This window comes from Pseudomassariella vexata (genome assembly GCF_002105095.1).
Source record: "Pseudomassariella vexata strain CBS 129021 chromosome Unknown BCR38scaffold_16, whole genome shotgun sequence".
Taxonomy (NCBI): Eukaryota; Fungi; Ascomycota; class Sordariomycetes; order Amphisphaeriales; family Pseudomassariaceae; genus Pseudomassariella; species Pseudomassariella vexata.
Genome location: NW_024467971.1, coordinates 814176 through 832798, shown reverse-complemented (window position 1 = coordinate 832798; position 18623 = coordinate 814176). Strand labels below are relative to the sequence as shown.

General features: G+C 51.1%; 4 protein-coding genes across 4 annotated transcripts; 1 reads left to right on the top strand and 3 right to left on the bottom strand.

Annotated features, from left to right (window-relative positions):
* Window positions 1-223: 223 nt before the first annotated feature.
* On the bottom strand, window positions 224-1582 carry BCR38DRAFT_447739 (uncharacterized protein). The gene has a single exon (XM_040861176.1). It carries the CDS (start codon window positions 1446-1448, stop codon window positions 612-614), a length of 837 nt encoding a protein of 278 aa, XP_040711508.1. The 5' UTR covers window positions 1449-1582; the 3' UTR covers window positions 224-611.
* Window positions 1583-9496: 7914 nt separating this feature from the next.
* Window positions 9497-11238, bottom strand: BCR38DRAFT_447726 (base excision DNA repair protein). The gene has a single exon (XM_040861175.1). It carries the CDS (start codon window positions 10944-10946, stop codon window positions 9741-9743), a length of 1206 nt encoding a protein of 401 aa, XP_040711507.1. The 5' UTR covers window positions 10947-11238; the 3' UTR covers window positions 9497-9740.
* Window positions 11239-11302: 64 nt separating this feature from the next.
* On the bottom strand, window positions 11303-14237 carry BCR38DRAFT_447725 (uncharacterized protein). Its single transcript, XM_040861174.1, has one exon. The coding sequence runs from the start codon at window positions 14147-14149 to the stop codon at window positions 11642-11644; it is 2508 nt and encodes an 835-aa protein (XP_040711506.1). The 5' UTR covers window positions 14150-14237; the 3' UTR covers window positions 11303-11641.
* Window positions 14238-14807: 570 nt separating this feature from the next.
* Window positions 14808-15764, top strand: BCR38DRAFT_447723 (uncharacterized protein). Its single transcript, XM_040861173.1, has one exon. The coding sequence runs from the start codon at window positions 15100-15102 to the stop codon at window positions 15355-15357; it is 258 nt and encodes an 85-aa protein (XP_040711505.1). The 5' UTR covers window positions 14808-15099; the 3' UTR covers window positions 15358-15764.
* Window positions 15765-18623: the final 2859 nt, after the last annotated feature.

Below are 18623 nucleotides of genomic sequence, written 5' to 3'. Positions count from 1 at the left end.
CGCGATAAGTCTCATCCCGCCGAACCACTTTCAACAGAAAAGAGAAACATGCAGCCTTAATAATGCCGGTAACCCTTCTAGTAATAATATAAGACGAGAAATGAAGAGAACTCGCATCCTAGTTTAAATGGCATTAACCCGCTCTTTTATATCCTCTTTCGCGTCTTCTTGCTCATCACTGGAAAAGGCGTTGCGCAGCTGATCTAAAAGTTCATATATTGCAGCAGTTATGAACATCTTTTCAAAGGTTGTTTATCTCTATGGGGCATTTTGAAGTACAAGTACTTATTTTACCCCATCATCTCTTTGCTTCAGTGTTGGCGATGAGATATTTATTCTATCTGGCTTTCTAACTCTCTCTGGTAAATGTGACGCAGAAAAAAATTGAACGAATGTGCAACCGATAAACAGTGGAAAAAAACATCGTATACCTGCCGATGTTAAAACCGACAATGCCTTGCCGTGTGATACAATGCTAATCCCAATTCTCCATGCAGCGGTGACGCTTCTTGTCATCTAATTTTCTCAGATCCCAGTTATTTCAGACAGTGCCAGTTATTACCCGTTTTGCTGACCACCGCGGTCACTATGTAGCCATATTATCTTCGATTTCAGCCGAGCATGTTGAAAACCTTTCGACGAAGTGTCCTGCGCATGTCGTCCCTGAATCGATTGAACGGCAGAAGTAGCATGCCGTAACTTTCGTTTTCGCTGAATCCAACAATATGTCCGAGTAACATCGGTCGATCAGATGCGATTGATCTCCGAACCCATGCGCCGCAGTCTTCGGGTTTGACAGAGTAACTCGATGTGTTAACTACGAGAGCCGCGATTCTTCTTCGACCGCTGCCAGACTGCACGCAATGATTCTGCGAGGCCACAATGACACCAGTAACCTCCTCACCACTTGCGGTGGTGAACTCGATAAAGTCCATTATTTCAGGCTCGTCGGTGTGTGCCTCTAGCTGCTCGATAGGAATGGCTTCTTGTGCCACGGCTTCCTCGTCGCCGGCGAACCACTCGGGGTTTACGCGGACAAGCCCGTATCCTTGGTCGATGGAATAGTGAACAAGCGAGCCGATGAGCCCCACAGGATCTTGTTGCAGATCTTGTTGGTAGATGATGTGCTTTGATACTGGAGTGCAGCTCGAGTGGTGTCTTGCCGATGACCCGCTTCCTTTACATGAACACCAGCCCATTAGGGAGACGTCTTGAACCACGAGCATATAAACTGTGTCTCCATCTCGAATCAGACCGCCAGCAGTAACCAGATAGAATTCTTGTTGGGAAGGTCCCAGGATATAGAGAACTTGAGGTGGCCTCCAAACCCTGAAGTCTGGCGACATCGAAAAGGGGGACTGAAGAAGGTAGATGTCCATCACGAACAAGTTGCACGTAGGGATATGTTGCTGTTGCTGGATACCACATTTTATTTTTGATTTCATCATTTCCGCCAAACGAGTTTATATATCTGAGTAATTCTTCGCGTGTCCATATTCTCGTCTTGTAGCTATTTGCATTCCCATGTTGATGGATTCGGAATTCTAGGCCGCTTTCCTTCCCTTACCGGAAGCACTTCCTAACTAGGACCGACGTCATCTTATGGACCAATCGTTCAGTATCTAAGGAATCGACCACCAAACCGATCCAGCCCTGTGGCAAAGACGGTCCGCGTGGCAGTATTCGCCAGAAAAGCCAAGAAAGATCTGACATAATTAACAATGCTAGAAGCCAGGCCGGCCGGTCTAGACGTTTACTGGTGGCTTCTAGGAAGTGGCAGTGGATACATGAGAAGTAAACATTCCACAAATCGCCTGGCGTAATTCCCTTGCTTACGGTGGCATTTGCGACATTTTTGCTAATCAACAACGTTCCCGCCCTGCTTAGATCGGGGATCGCCCCACGAATAAACGCCGATGTCAGGGCTGAGTCGCGTGGTCCACCCCACGATTACCGGTCAATTGCACTGACTCATATAAGCCTCAACTACCTCTAGCTCGGATCCTGCCACAACGGGATGGACGCGATGGTTGAATGTTACGTGTTCCGACTCGCGTCTTCTTGGCCTGCTACCCCTTTTTAATCCGTATGAGTCCATGACTCACTATTGGTATCCGTATATGAGCCAATAGATAATACCAAACTTTTAAACTTAGCCCCGTTCGTTTCTCACCTATAGCCTGCTTATGGCGAAAACAAAAAGCTGGTCAGATGGTATGATAGATGGCTTCCGAAGCCTCCGAATCGAGGGCTTCTTGAATGGAGAAATGATAAAATTACCATGAGACTTTACGAGTTCACTTGATTCCTGCAGGATGGATATCACAGCCTCGATCTCCTGATGTTGCAGTCATCAGACAAAATAGCAGCTTCTGTCTGGAATGAGGAGGAAATTCAAAATGACTGCCAAGCTTCACTCCACAGGTCAAACTAAAAGTTCTATATACGGATAGCTATTCATCAAAGGAATCCAGCTGAATTTGTCTTAATTCTCTATAGTTTGCACCATGTAGTGCCCAGGTGATCAGGAACAATCAGTTATATATATCCTTTAGATTACTATGTGGGAGGGTTTCTCTTGCTATGGAGTTCATATCTCGAGCTTTTCGGCGCGGTAGAGCGGGCATCGGTCCGTAGATATTGCAACAGAGTCTAATGCACGACTCTTTCGCCGCAGTAAAGTGGACGTAAGACCGCATAATGTTATCTGGTATAAGCCACACACCCGCACCAACTCATTGGCATATTATTTGGCCCCAAAGTGCAAAGCGGCGTGATAATTTCATGTGATCTCCAATAGATCGAAAAAGTCTCAAATATTTATATGCCCCCAGGTGGCGCGGAACCAGCCATATAGTGCCAATGGGGATCAGAACTCTGTAACATCAGCTCCACACAAGATAGGTATCAGGATATCCATGAAGCTGACTGGGTGAAATTAGCATGGGTCCTGACTAATAATTGACAGAAGGATTTAGATTAGAATCAGGTTAGGGGTGTCATGAACTAAATCCCGCGCCCACGTGCGTGTGCTACGCCCTACAGATGTGTATCCGACTTTGTGTGATATTTATCAATATGATAGCCATCCGCCCCGATTGTGAAGTCACTCAACGAAAACTAATTACAGGATGAAAGAGGGAAAGAATAGTCCAGGAATTCTAGACTCTTTGCCTTTGGTAGTATATAAATAGCTAAGCCACCCGCTTAACTTAGCGGTCCTAAAATTGGCTGGTGTATTAGCCGCTGCAACACAGGCTAACGTCTGGGTCGGCGATGAGCACGCTCGGTTCGAATCCGGCGGCGGTTATAGGGACAACGCATGCCTACTACGAAAGTGATAGGGAAATGTAACGAAACCACTAATAGTCTAGCTGCGTAAACCACTAAAGAGTCTGTAAGGGTTTGTACTAGTAAGTAAGTCCTGCTGCGGAGTCCTCAAGCAATAATATCGGGGTCTGACGTATGGAGTATAGGGCTCTGGGTAACTGAAGTATTCAAGTAGGGTAACTGGGAATAGAGTCATCAATGCAGTTTGCCTCACCAATGGGTTAGATTGATGCTTAGATTGATCACTGAAGTAGAGACTGTCTATCTATGAAATGCCTGGGAGTTCTGTCCCTTATATATCCGTCTCTCCTTCACTGATCCCCACTTGGATATGTTCTCTGCCAACATATCCTGTGAGTTGGATATGTTGGATATATAGCGATCCACATATCCACCTCTGTAGGTCACGTGACCTGTCGGTCTTTTCCTTTCTCCGATGCGGGGTCCCGTGATCCTAGCGTCTGTATCCACCTGGCCTGCCAACGGGCCTGTAATGTTGGTCTAGGGCCAACGGTTCGTAACAGGAAAGAATTTAGTAGAGTTGGGATTTTTACTAAAGAATCTACAGCCCTACACCGGTATTAAACTTAATTTCCCGTTTAAATCCAGAAAGCTCAAAGTGCGAGGGAAAATAATAGTTACGGAGGATACAAATTCGCAGTACAGGGTTATACTTATGTATAGGACTGGGTAGTTTGCCCGCTATACCTCGAGTCTTCGGAACTATTATCTTCACAAGCCGTAGGCTTGCATAAGACGGTATAATAAACGAGATTTTTTTTACAAAAAAACACAAAAACTACTAACGCGGATTAACACCGAGTCGCGCACTTTTTACCGTACTACGATTTCAAGTTCAATTAAATAGCTATAACAGACTAAAGTTAATTGAAAATTAGTCAAAGCTATATACATCTAATAATTCTGGTTCGATCCGACAAGTCTGTATATTATTTCCGGTCTTCTTACACTTATTATATCGTCGTATAGTCGAAGGACGAGCTTTTTCTTTGCCCCCCTAGAGCACTCGTTCTCTTTTACCTAGGCCTCCGCGTCCTTCCGGGCCAAGATATCCAGGGAATCCTCGACAATAAGTGTACCTCCTGTCACGACCTAGGTTGCATCGCATTGGTAGAGACCTCGATTAGGTGCTATCGACGAAGATTCTACTCTAAGGAGCGAAGGAAAGAAGATCACAACTTAGGTTTTGTCAGAGAACAGAATGCCATAGGCACCGGTGGGACACCGGTGGGGCTCCGGTGTAGGAATGTGCGAGTCATGACGATATGGAAGTCTTGGTTTGCGGAACAATCGGGGAAACTAGTGCTCCGCGGCTCCGACGTCGGGTTCTAGCTATCTATGTAAGGGGCGGAGGCCCGGGAAGAAGATAGAGGGAGAGTAGAGATCAATGCATCACCGTGGGCACCCCTACCTGAGACCGCCAGTGACCACCCGGTATTACGTAGGAGGGACGCCCGTTACTCCCCATCACTCTGTACTATCGCCTTCGGCCTAGCCGTACCCTGACAGGTTTGAGGGAGCGCGACTAAGTCATCCACGCTTGGCGGGGCTCCTACAAGGGTTATGATTGGCTTCCCATCTGACACTGCCATGGCAGGTGTTCCAGCTGTAAGTCACCTGGTTGTAGTGAGTCTGCGAGGGTTGACCTTCACACCTCCTTGCCGGACACGGGATTTTTTCGCCCTGCAACGCTTGCTTGCTTAGTGCCTTATTTGCCTTGCGAAGGGTAGACCACTCAGCCTTCAGAGGGTATTCTTATAGGCTAATCGAGTTATACCCTTCGCAAGGTGGCCAATAGTATCATAAATTAGGGTCAGAGCACTTCCCTGATATCCGGCAATTTGGCGATGAATAAAATCGGACTACGAGAGGGCCTCTATCGGGTTGTTTAGCGTTTGCGAAACCTGTCACGACCTGGGTTGCATCGCATTGGTAGAGACCTCGATTAGGTGCTATCGACGAAGATTCTACTCTAAGGAGCGAAGGAAAGAAGATGACAACTTAGGTTTGAGGGAGCGCGACTAAGTCGTCCACGCTTGGCGGGGCTCCTACAGGGGTTATGATTGGCTTCCCATCTGGCACTGCCATGGCAGGTGTTCCAGCTGTAAGTCACCTGGTTGTAGTGAGTCTGCGAGGGTTGACATTCACATTAGTAGTAGAGTCTGAAGTCCACCTATTCTCTATTATTATTATAACGAGGATACAACACGTCTTATAATATAATAGTCTAAGAGCCTGATGGGGATACAGAACGAGTGCCTCCGGGTAGTCTGTGGCGCCCACAAAGCGACGCCGGTTCGCCACCTGGAAGCAGAAGCAGCAATCCCGCCACTAGACCTCTATCTTAGTGCCCGGGCTGCTAAGTTTGAAGAACGGCTACGGCTTAGCGGGAAGAGAAATTTGCTTCGCAGCGCGAGCGCTAAAGCGTCACATATACTCCGGCAGGATAGACCGGCGAAGAGGAAGCAGGCGTCGCAGCTACTCCGACCGGCAGGGTACACTATGGAGAAGGAGGCCCGGGGCTCCGAGTGGATCAGTGAGGAAAAGGAGGTCCCGGCTGCCCTCCTCGGCCACTGGAGGAAGAGATGGCTCACCGGAGCAGAGCATCACGATCGCCAGCGACGCGCCATCGCTGAGGAATGTGACGGTCAACCCTCGCAGACTCACTACAACCAGGTGACTTACAGCTGGAACACCTGCCGTGGCAGTGTCAGATGGGAAGCCAATCATAACCCTTGTAGGAGCCCCGCCAAGCGTGGATGACTTAGTCGCGATCCCTCAAACCTAAGTTGTCATCTTCTTTCCTTCGCTCCTTAGAGTAGAATCTTCGTCGATAGCACCTAATCGAGGTCTATACCAATGCGATGCAACCCAGGTCGTGACAAGGAACCGGAGGGCCCTTCCATGCAGATACCGAAAGGGGCAAGTATTTCGGCCTGAACCGACTGGAGGCGTCTACGCTGTGCCAGATCAGGACGGAAAAAATAGGACTAGCAGCCTTCTTATTCAAGACAGGGGCTTTTGGCGTGTACTCGCCGCTATGCCGCTGTGGCGACGCCCCTGAGACGGCAGAGCACGTAATCCTCTTTTGCGGGCTGTTGGAAGGACCGAGGGAACGATTACGGGCCGCTATCGCACCACGGCCACTATACTCTCGCAGAGACCTCGCAACGGCAACAGGAGAACCAGTAGTTAGTGGGACTATTGTAAGGTGGCTGCTAGGGACGGGTCGGACAGCTTCAAGGCCCAGATAGCATCGATCTTCTCAGGGGGGACTTTGTTGGTAGGTTGAGAACCAACGTAGTATGGTAGTGGACGCAACGCAGTCGCCAATAGGGCGAACCGACGACGCAGCGTATGTATTTAGTCCAGCCATTAGGGCACGGTTTGACATACGGGAGTACTAGCAGAGGTACCGGGGGCTTCGAGCCTACGGCGTATTTAATAATAATAATAATATAATAGTCAGGTAGTGTAAAGGGTAGCTAGAAATAGGCTAGTATATAGGCGCGTATATTATAAAACTGATTCTTAAGGAATCTAAGCTAGGTAGGAGCGTCTCGAGTTCTCCTCTTAAGCTAAGCGGTTCCGGGGTTCTACCGGATCGGGGCGAAACCCTCCCGACTCAGCTAGTCAGCTAAGACCGGCCCGCCATGACGGCTCTTTCCTTACAATTATGAACCTCTAGGCTTTGTATAGAGCTAGATTAAGAGCAAACTACTACTGGTAGATAGACTTCCCCTTATATATCGACTTAGAGATAGGGTTCTTGGGTGTTTTTTTTGTTTTCGGACGAATTATGTAAGCGTGTTCTTAACGGTATTTAAGGATCTGTGTATGTAGTTGTCAGATAGGGCACCTGGTTCCTAGGTTCAGAAATGATATGGCACTGGAGAAGACTAGTGTCACTTAAAGTTCAGACGGCGAAAGGAACCCCTCTTCCCAAAAGTAACACCAAAGTTACTGTCCACCTAGGGGTCAGACACCTGAACAATGTACCTCCGACATGTTCTAAAGAATCTATAAAAGGCAGAGCAATGGGAGTTCGCGAGAACAGAACACAGAGAACAACACACCTCATTCATATACAATCTTACGCACTTCTGACTACTCGATTGGACACACGTGATGTTCGACAGTAGTCACTCGTTTTAAAAGAAAAACTGTCAGGTTGCAGCGAGGCCGAAGGCAATAGCACAGAGTGATAGGGCGTAGTAGGCGTCCCTCCTGGTTAGCACCGGGTGATCACTAGCGGTCACTAGCGGTCTCAGGTAAGGGTACCCAAAGTGGTTCATTGATCTCTAACCTCGCTATCTTCTTCCCAGGTACCTTCTTTTACATAGCTAGTGTAACGAGGATACCACACGTCTCACAATATAATAGTCAGGTAGTGCAAAGGGTAGCTAGAAGTAGGCCAGTGTATGGGTGCGTATATTGCAAGACTGATTCTTGAAGAATCTAAACTAGGTGCGAGCGTCTCGAGTTCTCCTCTTAAGCTGGGCGGTTCCGGGGTTTTACCGGATCGGGGCGAATCCCTCCCGACTCAGCTTGTCAGCTGAGACCGGCCCGCCACAACGGCTCTTTCCTTACAGCTAGCTAGAGCCCGGAGTCGGAGCCGTAGAGCACTAGTTCCTCCGATTCTTTAGTATACCAAGACTTCCATATTAGGTTATAACTCGCACGTCCCTATACCGGTGCTACACCGGTGCACAACTGGTGTTATGCATCCAGCACTCTGACAAAAACAGAGAATCAAGCGGCCTATTCTATAGTAATTTGATTCAATTCTCTTTGCCTATGGAGCCATTTGTTATTTTAATAACCTGCTAAGGTCTTATCCTGTTTCACGTACCTATTAAGGTACTTTTCTTGCCCCTATAGATCTGCTTGTGCCTGTCAAGGCTATTATTCCTATCTTTCACCTTCAGAGGTAATACGCTCAAAAACTTGTTAAGGCCATTTTCTCCCTCTGCCTACTAATGCTCCAGTTGTTAGTACCTGTTGAGGTATTTGTTATTCTGATCGGAGTGAGAAAGCTTCGATCTTGTTATTCTTTCCACCTCCCGGATAGTAAGGTCTTGTTGTCCGTTGCTATTATCACACTTTGAACCTTCAAGCTGTGACGGTTGTCACGTGATTGACCCACACTGGTCTGAACAGATTGATAAGTGGTTGCAGATATCAAAGTCAGGGACTTTGGTATTGGTCTCTTTTGGTGAAGACATCTGGTACGGTGGCGTAGTGGCAAGGATTGCAACCCCTGGCGCGGCGTGACACGATGTCAGAGCATCCGAGGCGGGCCGGCTTCCACCAGGAAGGAAGCCGTTTGTGGCGAATGAGGAGCCGGGAAGCCGTTTGTGGCGGCTAGAGAGCCGCTTGTGGCGAATGAGAGCCGTTGAAGCCGTTTGCAGCGGATAGGGAATCGCTTGGTTGCAGATAAGGAGCCGCTATCCAAGATATTGGCCGAAGTCGGAGGAACACAGACATACGGAAGCAAACATCCAGAATCCAAGAGAGAACCTCGGCTGGCTATAAGTAAGGAGTCGAGACGGAGGAAGATAGAGAGGGCAGAGATCAATGAACTACTGTGGACACCCCTACCTGCCATCACCAAGTGACCACCAGTGACCACCAGGTGACCACCAGGGGGACACGCCTATTTCTCCCCTTCACTCTGTACTATCGCCTTCGGTCCAGGCCGTAACCTGACACACGAGCATTCACTGCCCGTCGACACTATTCAGCTAGATAGGCTTCCTAGGCTAGGGAGAGCCTCTAGTAGTTAGAGAAGGCTATATCTTTTAACTAGGCTCCCTGAATCTGGCGTAAATGAGTGGACCTTAGGATACTATGCGTATATACCGCTTTTCGGAGGCTTCAACCGTTAGTTGTTACTTGGAGAGCCCGATAAACATTATCTTCGGTATATTAACTCATATTAGTGCAAAGAAGCTATACGTAAAATTTCGTAAGGAATGAATTAATTGCAGTGAATATAAAGAAGGTTGAAGTTAGGGGCTAGCGGTGTTAATAAGGTATTTTTGGGTGTCCCGGATGTAGGTGTGGCACGTTACATCATGTTGAAGGGCGCGCAACGCACCCCTTTGTAGACGGCAGGCGTGCCTTGTGATCGGTCAGTTTATGCGACGCTGTAAACCAAATAATATATTCGTTTCGGCTAATGGTGATGAGCTCAACGGTGATGAAAGCCCAAACTTGCACGGCGTCACGCTGCATTGTCTCGTGTCATCCAAATGCCAACCTTGCTCACATCAGTGGCGTCGCAAAGCTTGTTCGACTGCGCTCTGAACCGCATCTCAATCACTCTCAACTTCACTCTCTTCCTCCTTGATTTTCTCGGTTTCCTCTTTCTTGTCTCCCACGCTGACCTACCCCTCAATCCTAGCCCCCCTGACCGCGTTCCTCAGCTTGCATTTCCCCACACTCTTCCCCCCCGCCTTGCATTCCTCACATGCTTTTCCATGACTAACTAGCAGGATATGTAAACCATACTTATCCTCTCTCGGTACCCGCGCATCCAAATGCGCCTGCGCTTGCTCCCTCGTGCACTCCTTGTCCTTAGGCCTCCACCCCAACAGCCCTGTGATACGATACACATGCGTGTCAACAGCAAAGCTGTCCCTTCTCAGACAAAATAGCAAAACACAACTCGCCGTCTTGGGCCCCACACCCTGGAAGGCGAGCATCTCCCGCATGGCATCCTCGTCCGACGCCTCGAACAGATGGTCCAGTGAGTACTTCCCGTACTTCTCCTTAGCTTGCTGCAGAATGCCAAGGATTACCTTGCTTTTCACGACGCTCAGGCCCCCACTCTCAATTGTCTTCTGTAGTTTGGCCTGCCCGCCCTCAACAATGGCGTCCCACTTGTCACTGCCGCCGTAGACTTTATCCATGGATAACTTAGCGCGCGAGCTGTTCTTGTCGCTTGTATTTTGCGACAGGATGGTTCGGACCAGGGCGTCAAGGACCGAGGATGAGTTGCCGCAGCCCGCCGTGTTAGTCGGTGCTACAACTTTCTCCGGGCGGGTGCGCGCCCCGTGGAGAGACGAGAGGATGCGGTGGGCGAGTTCACATTCTGCCGGGGTCGGGTGCGGGAAGGAGGGAAAGGGTGACTGGTTGGCGAACTGCGCGTAGGACTTTAGCTTCTTGGCTTGTAAGTCTGCTGCCTTGTCTGCTTGCGTCTTTTTGTGGTCGCTTGTCTTGGCGCTGGAGGTTTCTGGCTTGACGACAGCGGTTGGTGTTGATGATGATTTGGCCTTCACCCTCTTTGCTGGCGGAGTCTGGACATGTGGCGACTTATGTTCCGTCTTGATGCGCTTGCTCCTTCGATCTGGAGTTGCAGATGACGCTGTGCGTTGTGAATGCTTTGGGACTCCTGGCGACGATGGGTCTTCTTTCTTGATGGTCACCTCTTGGTTGGCCTGCTTCCAGTTCCTCTCACTCCGCCGAGTAGCGGGCGTCACGCTGGGCGCGCTCGCTGTGACTGCACCTCGGGCCATTGTCCTCCCAAAGTTGGAGCTGGCGATCAGAAACTTGGAATCGACCTCGTGCGACCTCGTGCAGATTCTGAACATGCGTGGTCACACAAACTCCAGTTACGATGTTTTGGTGGGTATGTAGATGAGTGCAGGAGTGAAGGTGCCACTTCAAAGTGGTGATGTCAACCGTTTCCGCCGTACCGGGACCTGCGCTAGCGCGCTTTGATACGCGACCCGAGATCCTGGAAACAAATTTCTCCCAATCTTAACTTACACGATGCCGTCGCTTTTGGAGCAGATTCCACGGAGCTTTTCAGCAGGTAATCATTTACACCTCGACTCCCCTCGGAAAGCCTGGTCTCATATTGACCGTATCGATAATCAATTCGGTCAATATGAGACCAGGCTTTAAGGCACTCGAGCATCGCGACTTGACGCAAAATAGTTAGGAACTCTCTTCATTCTTTTTCTAATTTCTGGCCCCACCATCATATTCAATCTTGTTGCGCCATGGCTGTCTGCAGTCCACGGAAGCCATAGTTCAGTCCAAATCTGAGATGACTGCTGCAACCTCCCTTACCGGTTTATCCCAATCCCCAAATCATTCCATGTACTGGGTTTACCTATCCAAGTTTTTGTCATCGAGCTGCCCCCCACCCACGCCCCCACCGGGAAACTTCACATGTCTATCTTCAGTGGATTCTTGCGCATGTTCGTATGACCCAATTTTCCATGGCCCCGTGTGCTCAAATGGGTAGAGATCTCAATGGTCATCACCCTCCGTGAGCATTTCACGTGCCCTTATTTTTAACACTGCTCCTCCGTCCCAGACCACTCAGCCATTTCCTCCGGCCTGTAGTCTGCAGGTTATTATTGCCAGTCCCGGTCCTAGGATCTCCGCCGCTCACGTCCCCGCCCCGCTGCCCTTGCGGCATCGACGGAATGGCAACGTCGCCGTGCCCGTCCACTCCCATGTCAAACTGCCGAGCGGGGGCGCGATTGCGCATGATAGGAGGCGGCGTCGCACTGCCCAGGTTGTCGTCAAACGCCACAGGTGCTCGCAAGGCCCAAGACATGGCCGATGGTGGCGGCACACTACGTCCTGCGCACATGTTTACGTTATAGCCGTGGCTCTGCACAGAAGGCTGGCGAGCATCGGCAGCATAGGTCGCACCTGTCGTGGCGGAAGGCGGAACACCCAGGCTCTGGCTGTCGCTGTCGCTTCGGTCGCGTTTGAACAATCCTAGTCCTTTCCCAAGACCCGAAAACCGTCTGCTATGACTCGCCTGGCCCTGGCCCTGGCCCTGGCTCTGACCTGAGATAGGCGGATATTGGGTTCGTTTTCCCACCATTGCACCTTGTTCATGTCCACCAGTCTGAGGCCAAGCTTGGTTTTGTTGCATTTTGGCCGCCGTCATCGCCACCGCCGCAGTGTCGATGCTGTTGCTCCGTCTCATGCCACCCATGATCCCGTTGGCGCTATCACTCCGGGCGGGATTCTTCCTAAGCTTCCCAGCCGCGGGGGCGATGACGTTACCGCTCAAGGATCCCGTGCGAGCATGAAGGCTACTCCTACGATTAGGAGGCAGGAAGCCTCCATCCCTCTGGGCTGGCGCTGGTGGCATGAAGACGGCCGTCCGGGGCGTCATCATACCGCTCACGCTGGGAGCCATCTCATCTAGCGGGTCTCTTTTCAGACCGGCGACGGGACTCATCAAGCCGTTCTTACGTATGGCCCCGAAGAGCGCTTCCGTCTCCCAGCCACCCGAAGTCTCCGGGAAGCTGAAGAGATCAGGCGAGTTGCTACGCTTCTTGGCCTTCGAGCCATGGCGCTCACGCATCCAGGGGTCGAAATTGCTGTTAATATTACTGTCGTCCGAGTGAGCATCGGCGCCGCCGCCGTCCGAGTCCGAATTAGAATCCCCGGCCCACGTGTCAGCTTGTGTGCCTGAGATGGTGGTCTCCTCTGTCGAACGTGGCCGTGCAGGCAAGGGATGGCCAACGTGGCTGAAATCCGCGAAGATATTTGTGTCAATGGCGGGGAGAATATTCTTGCGGCTGTTGAAGGCCGTAATGGATGCTGGCTGAGATGGCGACCTGTCGGGGTGCAGCGGCTGCTGCTGCACTGGAGGTCGTGATGGCCCATCTACTGAAGCTACGCTCGCACCGTCGTTGAGGAAGCTGTCACGGGCTGTCAGACGGGACTCATTTGAAAGTGTGTCGTTAGAGTGGCGAAAGCGTCGCAGTGTCGATGTGGATATTGTGTCCGGCGTCGGCGGCAGCACATGTGCGGTACCAAGTTCTCTCGAGGCAGAAGATGGCGTGAGTACCTTGCGCAACGCCTCGCGCTTCTCCTGTTTCGTCTTAGTCTGGGACGGGCGCTGAGAAGATGTTCGTGTCATGTTCCGCCCTTGGTTCGATGTCGACGGTCGCGAACCATCATCCGCAATGGAAAACCTTCTCTCCAGCATCTCCAACTGCTGCAAGGGTGAACTGAGTTCAAGCAGGTTATTGAGTGATGCCAGCTGAGAAGACAGGCTGGCTCCTCCCTTAGAGGGCTCCAGGGACCTTTGACTCAGGGCCGCGCTACCCTGCTGACCTGTCCAACTTCCCTTGCTCTGCTTCTTTCCCCGTGTGAGCGACACGACGAAATTATCGTCACTGAGCTCTGGCACTGCACCCTGCACCGCACCCTGCGCCAGCAAGGAAGTCGCCATCGGGTCTCCAGGTCCTTTAGAACCGTAGACGCTCGTGAATGAGCTCTCACTCAGCACGCTGAGACTCGGACTGACGACCCGATTGACCTCACTCGGGTCGGCGCTCGAGTCGGACACTTTGCGCAGGTGGAACATGCTGCCACCATTTTCTAGAACGACATTTCGCAAGTTTTCGGTGTGTTCCCTGTGCTCCGACAGAAAGCTGGGCATACGATTGAGCGTCTTAGGTTCGGCATATTGATGCTTCGGGGATTCTTTAGCTTTCGATGTCGCAGTTGCGTCTGGGTCTGATGGACTATGTCGAGAGTGCAGGTAGGCCCCATCTGCCTCCACCTGCCGAACCATTTCCCTTTCCTTCGCCAGCTCCTCCACCCTTTCCTCTAACCGAGCGATCATGGCGACTGCCTCGTCGACCGCCTTGTCTCGCTTCTCCAACTCGCCCAGTAAGTGTTCTTGCAACTCCATCATTTCCGCGTTGTGTGCTTCCAATCTCTCCATTTTGTCCTCCAGGATTGCCTGCCGCTCGCGTCGGTGGAACAATTCCAGCTTGAGGTCGAAGTTCTGTTTGTGCAATGTTGACATGGTCTGTGGAGGTACAAGTCAGTACTAGTTGTCATATCTGTAGTGTCACCAAGACCTGTCCCTACCTGCTCCATCTCCTTGAAGCCCACGCCCTTCTTCTTGGCAGAGGCCTCGTCGCCATTGATCGATCGAGGCCGTCGGCCGATGGTGGTGGCACTTCTCCGCACCGGCGAAATCTGGACATCTCGGGTCACCATGTCGCCCACGGATGCGCTCAAATCCGAACTCATCCTTCTTCCGGATTTCCTCTCCCTTTGCAGTCTATCCTGAAGTAAGTTGGACATTGGCTGCGGTGTTGCCGATAACCTCGATTCTTCGCTTGCCTCCCTCGACAGCCTTGAAAGTGGTCTTGTGTAAGTAGTGCTGTTGCTGTCGCCGCCGCATCGGCTGTGATGATACCTGTGGGTATGATGCGAAGCCGCTGGCTGTTTTGGTGAAAGATTTGTGGAGGAGGAACTGTTTGAACTCTGGGGAGTCATGCGTGTTTTTGTAGTACTGCTGGTGACAGTGCTGGACCGGGACGGCGCGCGAGAAGAGGGAGGCGGGCGAGAGTGATCCCTTGGCTCTCGTTGGCAGCCGCTCCCATCCATTACGCCAGGCTTGCAGAATTCTCGCCTCTCGTATTTGATGGGATATTAACTCAGGTATGTTTACAAGACAGAAAAACGTTCTGAACCACCGGGAATGCAAGCAGCCTGGATGTAAGTCAGGCAAACCAGGTCTCCAGGATGATGTCGATTGGATGGCCGTTACGTATGCCGGGCGACGTCCTTGTTGGTCCAGCTTTGGCAGGACAGGGTTGTAGGGATGATGCTGGAAAGAGGAGCCAGCGTTTGGGTTGTGGGGATTAACAAGTCGAAAAATATAGCAGGTCGATTTTACATGAGAGCACATTCAGCTGTAAGTGATAGGTCGACTACCGGCCGTGTTGAACGGGGGATGACCCCGTGATGGCGGCTTCGGCGTCTATAGTAGAGGTTTTATTGCCTGTCTGGCTCCAGCACCGGGTTTCGGTGCGAGCCTTGCCTGATGAAGCGCTAGTCGTGGCAATGCTTATGCCGTTACCGTTGGGCACGAGACGGCAAGCCTTTATCGAGGACTACAGCCCAATGCCGGTGTGTTGCTGCTGTTGTTGTTGTTCCACCATCACCACCCACCATGAAATTCGATCGTGGGGAATGGCTGGCTGCGTTGTTGTAAACAGATAGGGTACCTTAGCTCAATTGGAGCAATTGGAGCAATCGAAACAAGACGAGAGGTTGGATCATCAGTTGGATGTTGGCACATCCATTATCAGCATGTCTTGCCGTGTCTCAAGAAGCTGTGGGTCGTGGCAACAAACGCGATCTATCAGAAGTCGTGAGAAGGAGCTGGGCCAAAGAGGAAAGAAGGAGTAAAATGAGACATCAATCTCTACTCCAAGGACGTAGAGAATCAATACTAAAAAATACAGAGATTAAAAGAAAAGTCATCATTTCAACCGTCATAACAAGAGAGAGGAGGAGGAATGCCAGACATCCTGTCAACGATGGCCCACTGTGGTGTGGGAAGAAGGGAAACACCCCAGGTATCGATAGCAGGGACGGCAAGGAGATGCCTGCTTCATCTCGAAACCTCCCATGCGTCCAACTTTGGCAGCCAATCAGGCGACAATAATATCGATGGCGAGCGGGTCTGTACGGCTGCAATGGAAGCCGCGCCTGGTGAGAGCTGATGAGTTCCTGGTCCTCCGCGTTCTAATCCCTGGAAGGATAAGGCAGCTTTGACCAGCTGAGTGACGTTCAGGAACGCGAGATTAGCGGGGCATGTTGTTTCTGTTAGTGTCCCCGCCATTGAATTTGGACCGCGATGACTTCTCTTTACATACACTTTGGCCGGGTTGTGGGCGTATGCCGCATGAGTAAAACGAATTGGCATCAATTTCCCATCGAAATCTTCCAGAATTCGACCCTGGCGCTAAGAGAGCTGGCTCAAAAGCATGAAAGGGGGCTTTGCTTGCTTGGACCATCAGTCTTCAACTCAGAGCGATCGGTCCGTTCCTCCTCAACTCTAGAAGTGCTAGGTAACCAGGCGTTTAGCCTCAGTCGTGTTTTATCAATATTGCGCACCTGAACTAGTTTCGTCAGCGCTACGGCGTTCTCTTCTCTGCGAATACTTCTTTCTTCGCTATCAAATCTCATCCACTTGAGACTCTTCCAGTCGTATCCGGAGCGGTACCGAGACAGGTCGTTTCTTGCATGTGTACGATTCACGACGAAACACCTGCCAACCAGAATTCATTCCCCTCTCTATCACGGGATACAAGCATCGCGGCCACCGTACCAGTAAGCCCGCACTGCGATGTGATTGACGGTTGCAGGGGGCCTTAGCGGTCTCGAACGGACCTTAAGACCCGTCGAGGTGCATCCGCTCGGAGTGGGTGAAGGTTCCACGACGCTGGAAAGCCCTGCAATTGGCAGCTCGAATTCAATTCACTGCGACAAGCAGTGTGATGGCGAATGCAGATAGGGGCCCAGTCACAGGTGCCATCACCTCACCACAGGCTTCACAGCCACTCTATGTCCCGCTTCAACTCAATTTTCATTACGAGTCATGAGATTGGCAATCTGCACCTCGCAACATACACACACTCACACACACACGACTTTGACTTCGACACGACTATCGGTGGTGAATGGAGGACTTGCTCGCACCGTTTAGTGTCGTTTGTCCGAATACATCGCACACCATATGCACCGCCGTCAAAGCGGGCGATCCCTTGCATCTGCTCACTTCGCATCACAATGGGCCATTTTTTACATGCGGGGAGTGCTGACAGAATCCCAGCGCGGCAACTGCAGTGAGACACACCAACAAACATGAGAATGGCCACTCGGCAAAGAGCAAGTGTAAAGGCTTTAAGCAGTCTCGGCGCGACGGTCGTCCAACTCGCGTTGGCCCATAATTCGTTGCGCCTGCAGGCTCGGCTATGCGTACTTACATAGTAGACCAGTTTCGGCGCCAATTTTAGCTGCGTCTCATCTCACCTGGCTCTAGCTTGGACAGATCGCCGAGTGCCGCGCCCCAAGTTCCAGTTTCCTCTCCCTCTGGGGTTGGGTTGGTAATACAAGATGTTTCAACACTTGCTCGCTGGGTTCGTTACAGATCTACGGCAACCCAACCTGAGGGGAAACGTTGTACGATGGATAATCTAATGCTGGGCTCACTTTGGGTCGTAGAGGCTCTGATTTGGCCACTGCTCGGCGCTGCACTCAAGTCATTTCTTCCTTGCTTCCAAGAACGTCGGAGGGGCTTCAAACTCGAACAACCCTCGAGATTAGCTTCAGCTTTCGGCCACTCGTCGGCTGCCGCCACTTCCGGCGCGCAAGTGTCATCGCGCCCACGAACTGATATCTCGGCCAGGCGACTCCGCGTTGCCTGTCACCGCCGAATTTCGGCAAACGAACCGGCCGTGTGACCCCATGTTACAGCAAACTGAGCAACTATCGGTGTCTAGTCACATCAGGTCTCCAGTAATTGGGTAACGCTTGGTCATTGTCGGTAATTCTACGCTCCACGAACCGTAGTTGAATCACATTAGGTACCGTCGAATGCCGGTTTGATGAGCTGTCTCCATACGTGCAGTCCAATACGCCCCAACTACACTCACTCCCAACCAAATGAACCTTTGCCTGCGCCGTGTTGCTGTTGGATTCTATGACATGGCGCTGACTACTCCAGGCAGTCTAGTCTTTGAGTGCGGTAGGCGCTGCGTCAAGGCGTGCGCTGCTCACCGTTCTTGCAGACGTGACGCCAGGTTCTTCCGCATGGCGTTCGCAGGCTACATAGCTTGGGGACATAGCTTTGGGCGTGCATGTTGACACCCGAGTGCTCACGACCCATCGAGCCACTTGTTATCAGCGACGCAGTCAACGTTGCACGTGTTAGTTCAGTCGTGGATTGGCGCGCCAAATGAGTGGATGTTTTGCGCTTGTGTCGGATACCTAGTATGGTAACCAGGTTCGAATGGCCGCTGCAAGTCGCACACATCAATGAGATACCGCCAAGTCGGTCTTACTGCTTCACTCATTAATCGTCATATACGAGAAACCGAGCTGGCCTGTTCAAATGTTCGCCAATAGTGAAAGCCCCGGTAAGAACCTGATCCAAGTCCAGGGCTGCCTTTTGCTTCTACTACTTGAATCTCACGTCAAATCAACCAAGCGCTGGCTTTTACGCGTGAGGCTCTATGTGGGCACCCCCTCCAGCTTTCCCTCACTTCGAGACGACGATGGCAAGGTTGAGGGACGGTTTCTTACTGCCATCTGGGAAAAGCTGCAAGTGCTGCACAAGCGCGCAACTTTGATTATTAAAAGATGAGGTTTGATTCCATTTGATTAAAGGAGTCATGATCTGTGCAGCTTGGTCTCACTCTGCCGTCTGTTTACCACTCGTCGGTTCTGCGCACAAGTACCACCACCAGTCATTGGCACCC

Coding starts and splice junctions, on each gene's coding strand:
- BCR38DRAFT_447725 (XM_040861174.1), bottom strand. CDS start 14,149: ATGTCAACATTGCACAAACAGAACTTCGACCTCAAGCTGGAATTGTTC.
- BCR38DRAFT_447726 (XM_040861175.1), bottom strand. CDS start 10,946: ATGTTCAGAATCTGCACGAGGTCGCACGAGGTCGATTCCAAGTTTCTG.
- BCR38DRAFT_447723 (XM_040861173.1), top strand. CDS start 15,100: ATGGCGGCTTCGGCGTCTATAGTAGAGGTTTTATTGCCTGTCTGGCTC.
- BCR38DRAFT_447739 (XM_040861176.1), bottom strand. CDS start 1,448: ATGATGAAATCAAAAATAAAATGTGGTATCCAGCAACAGCAACATATC.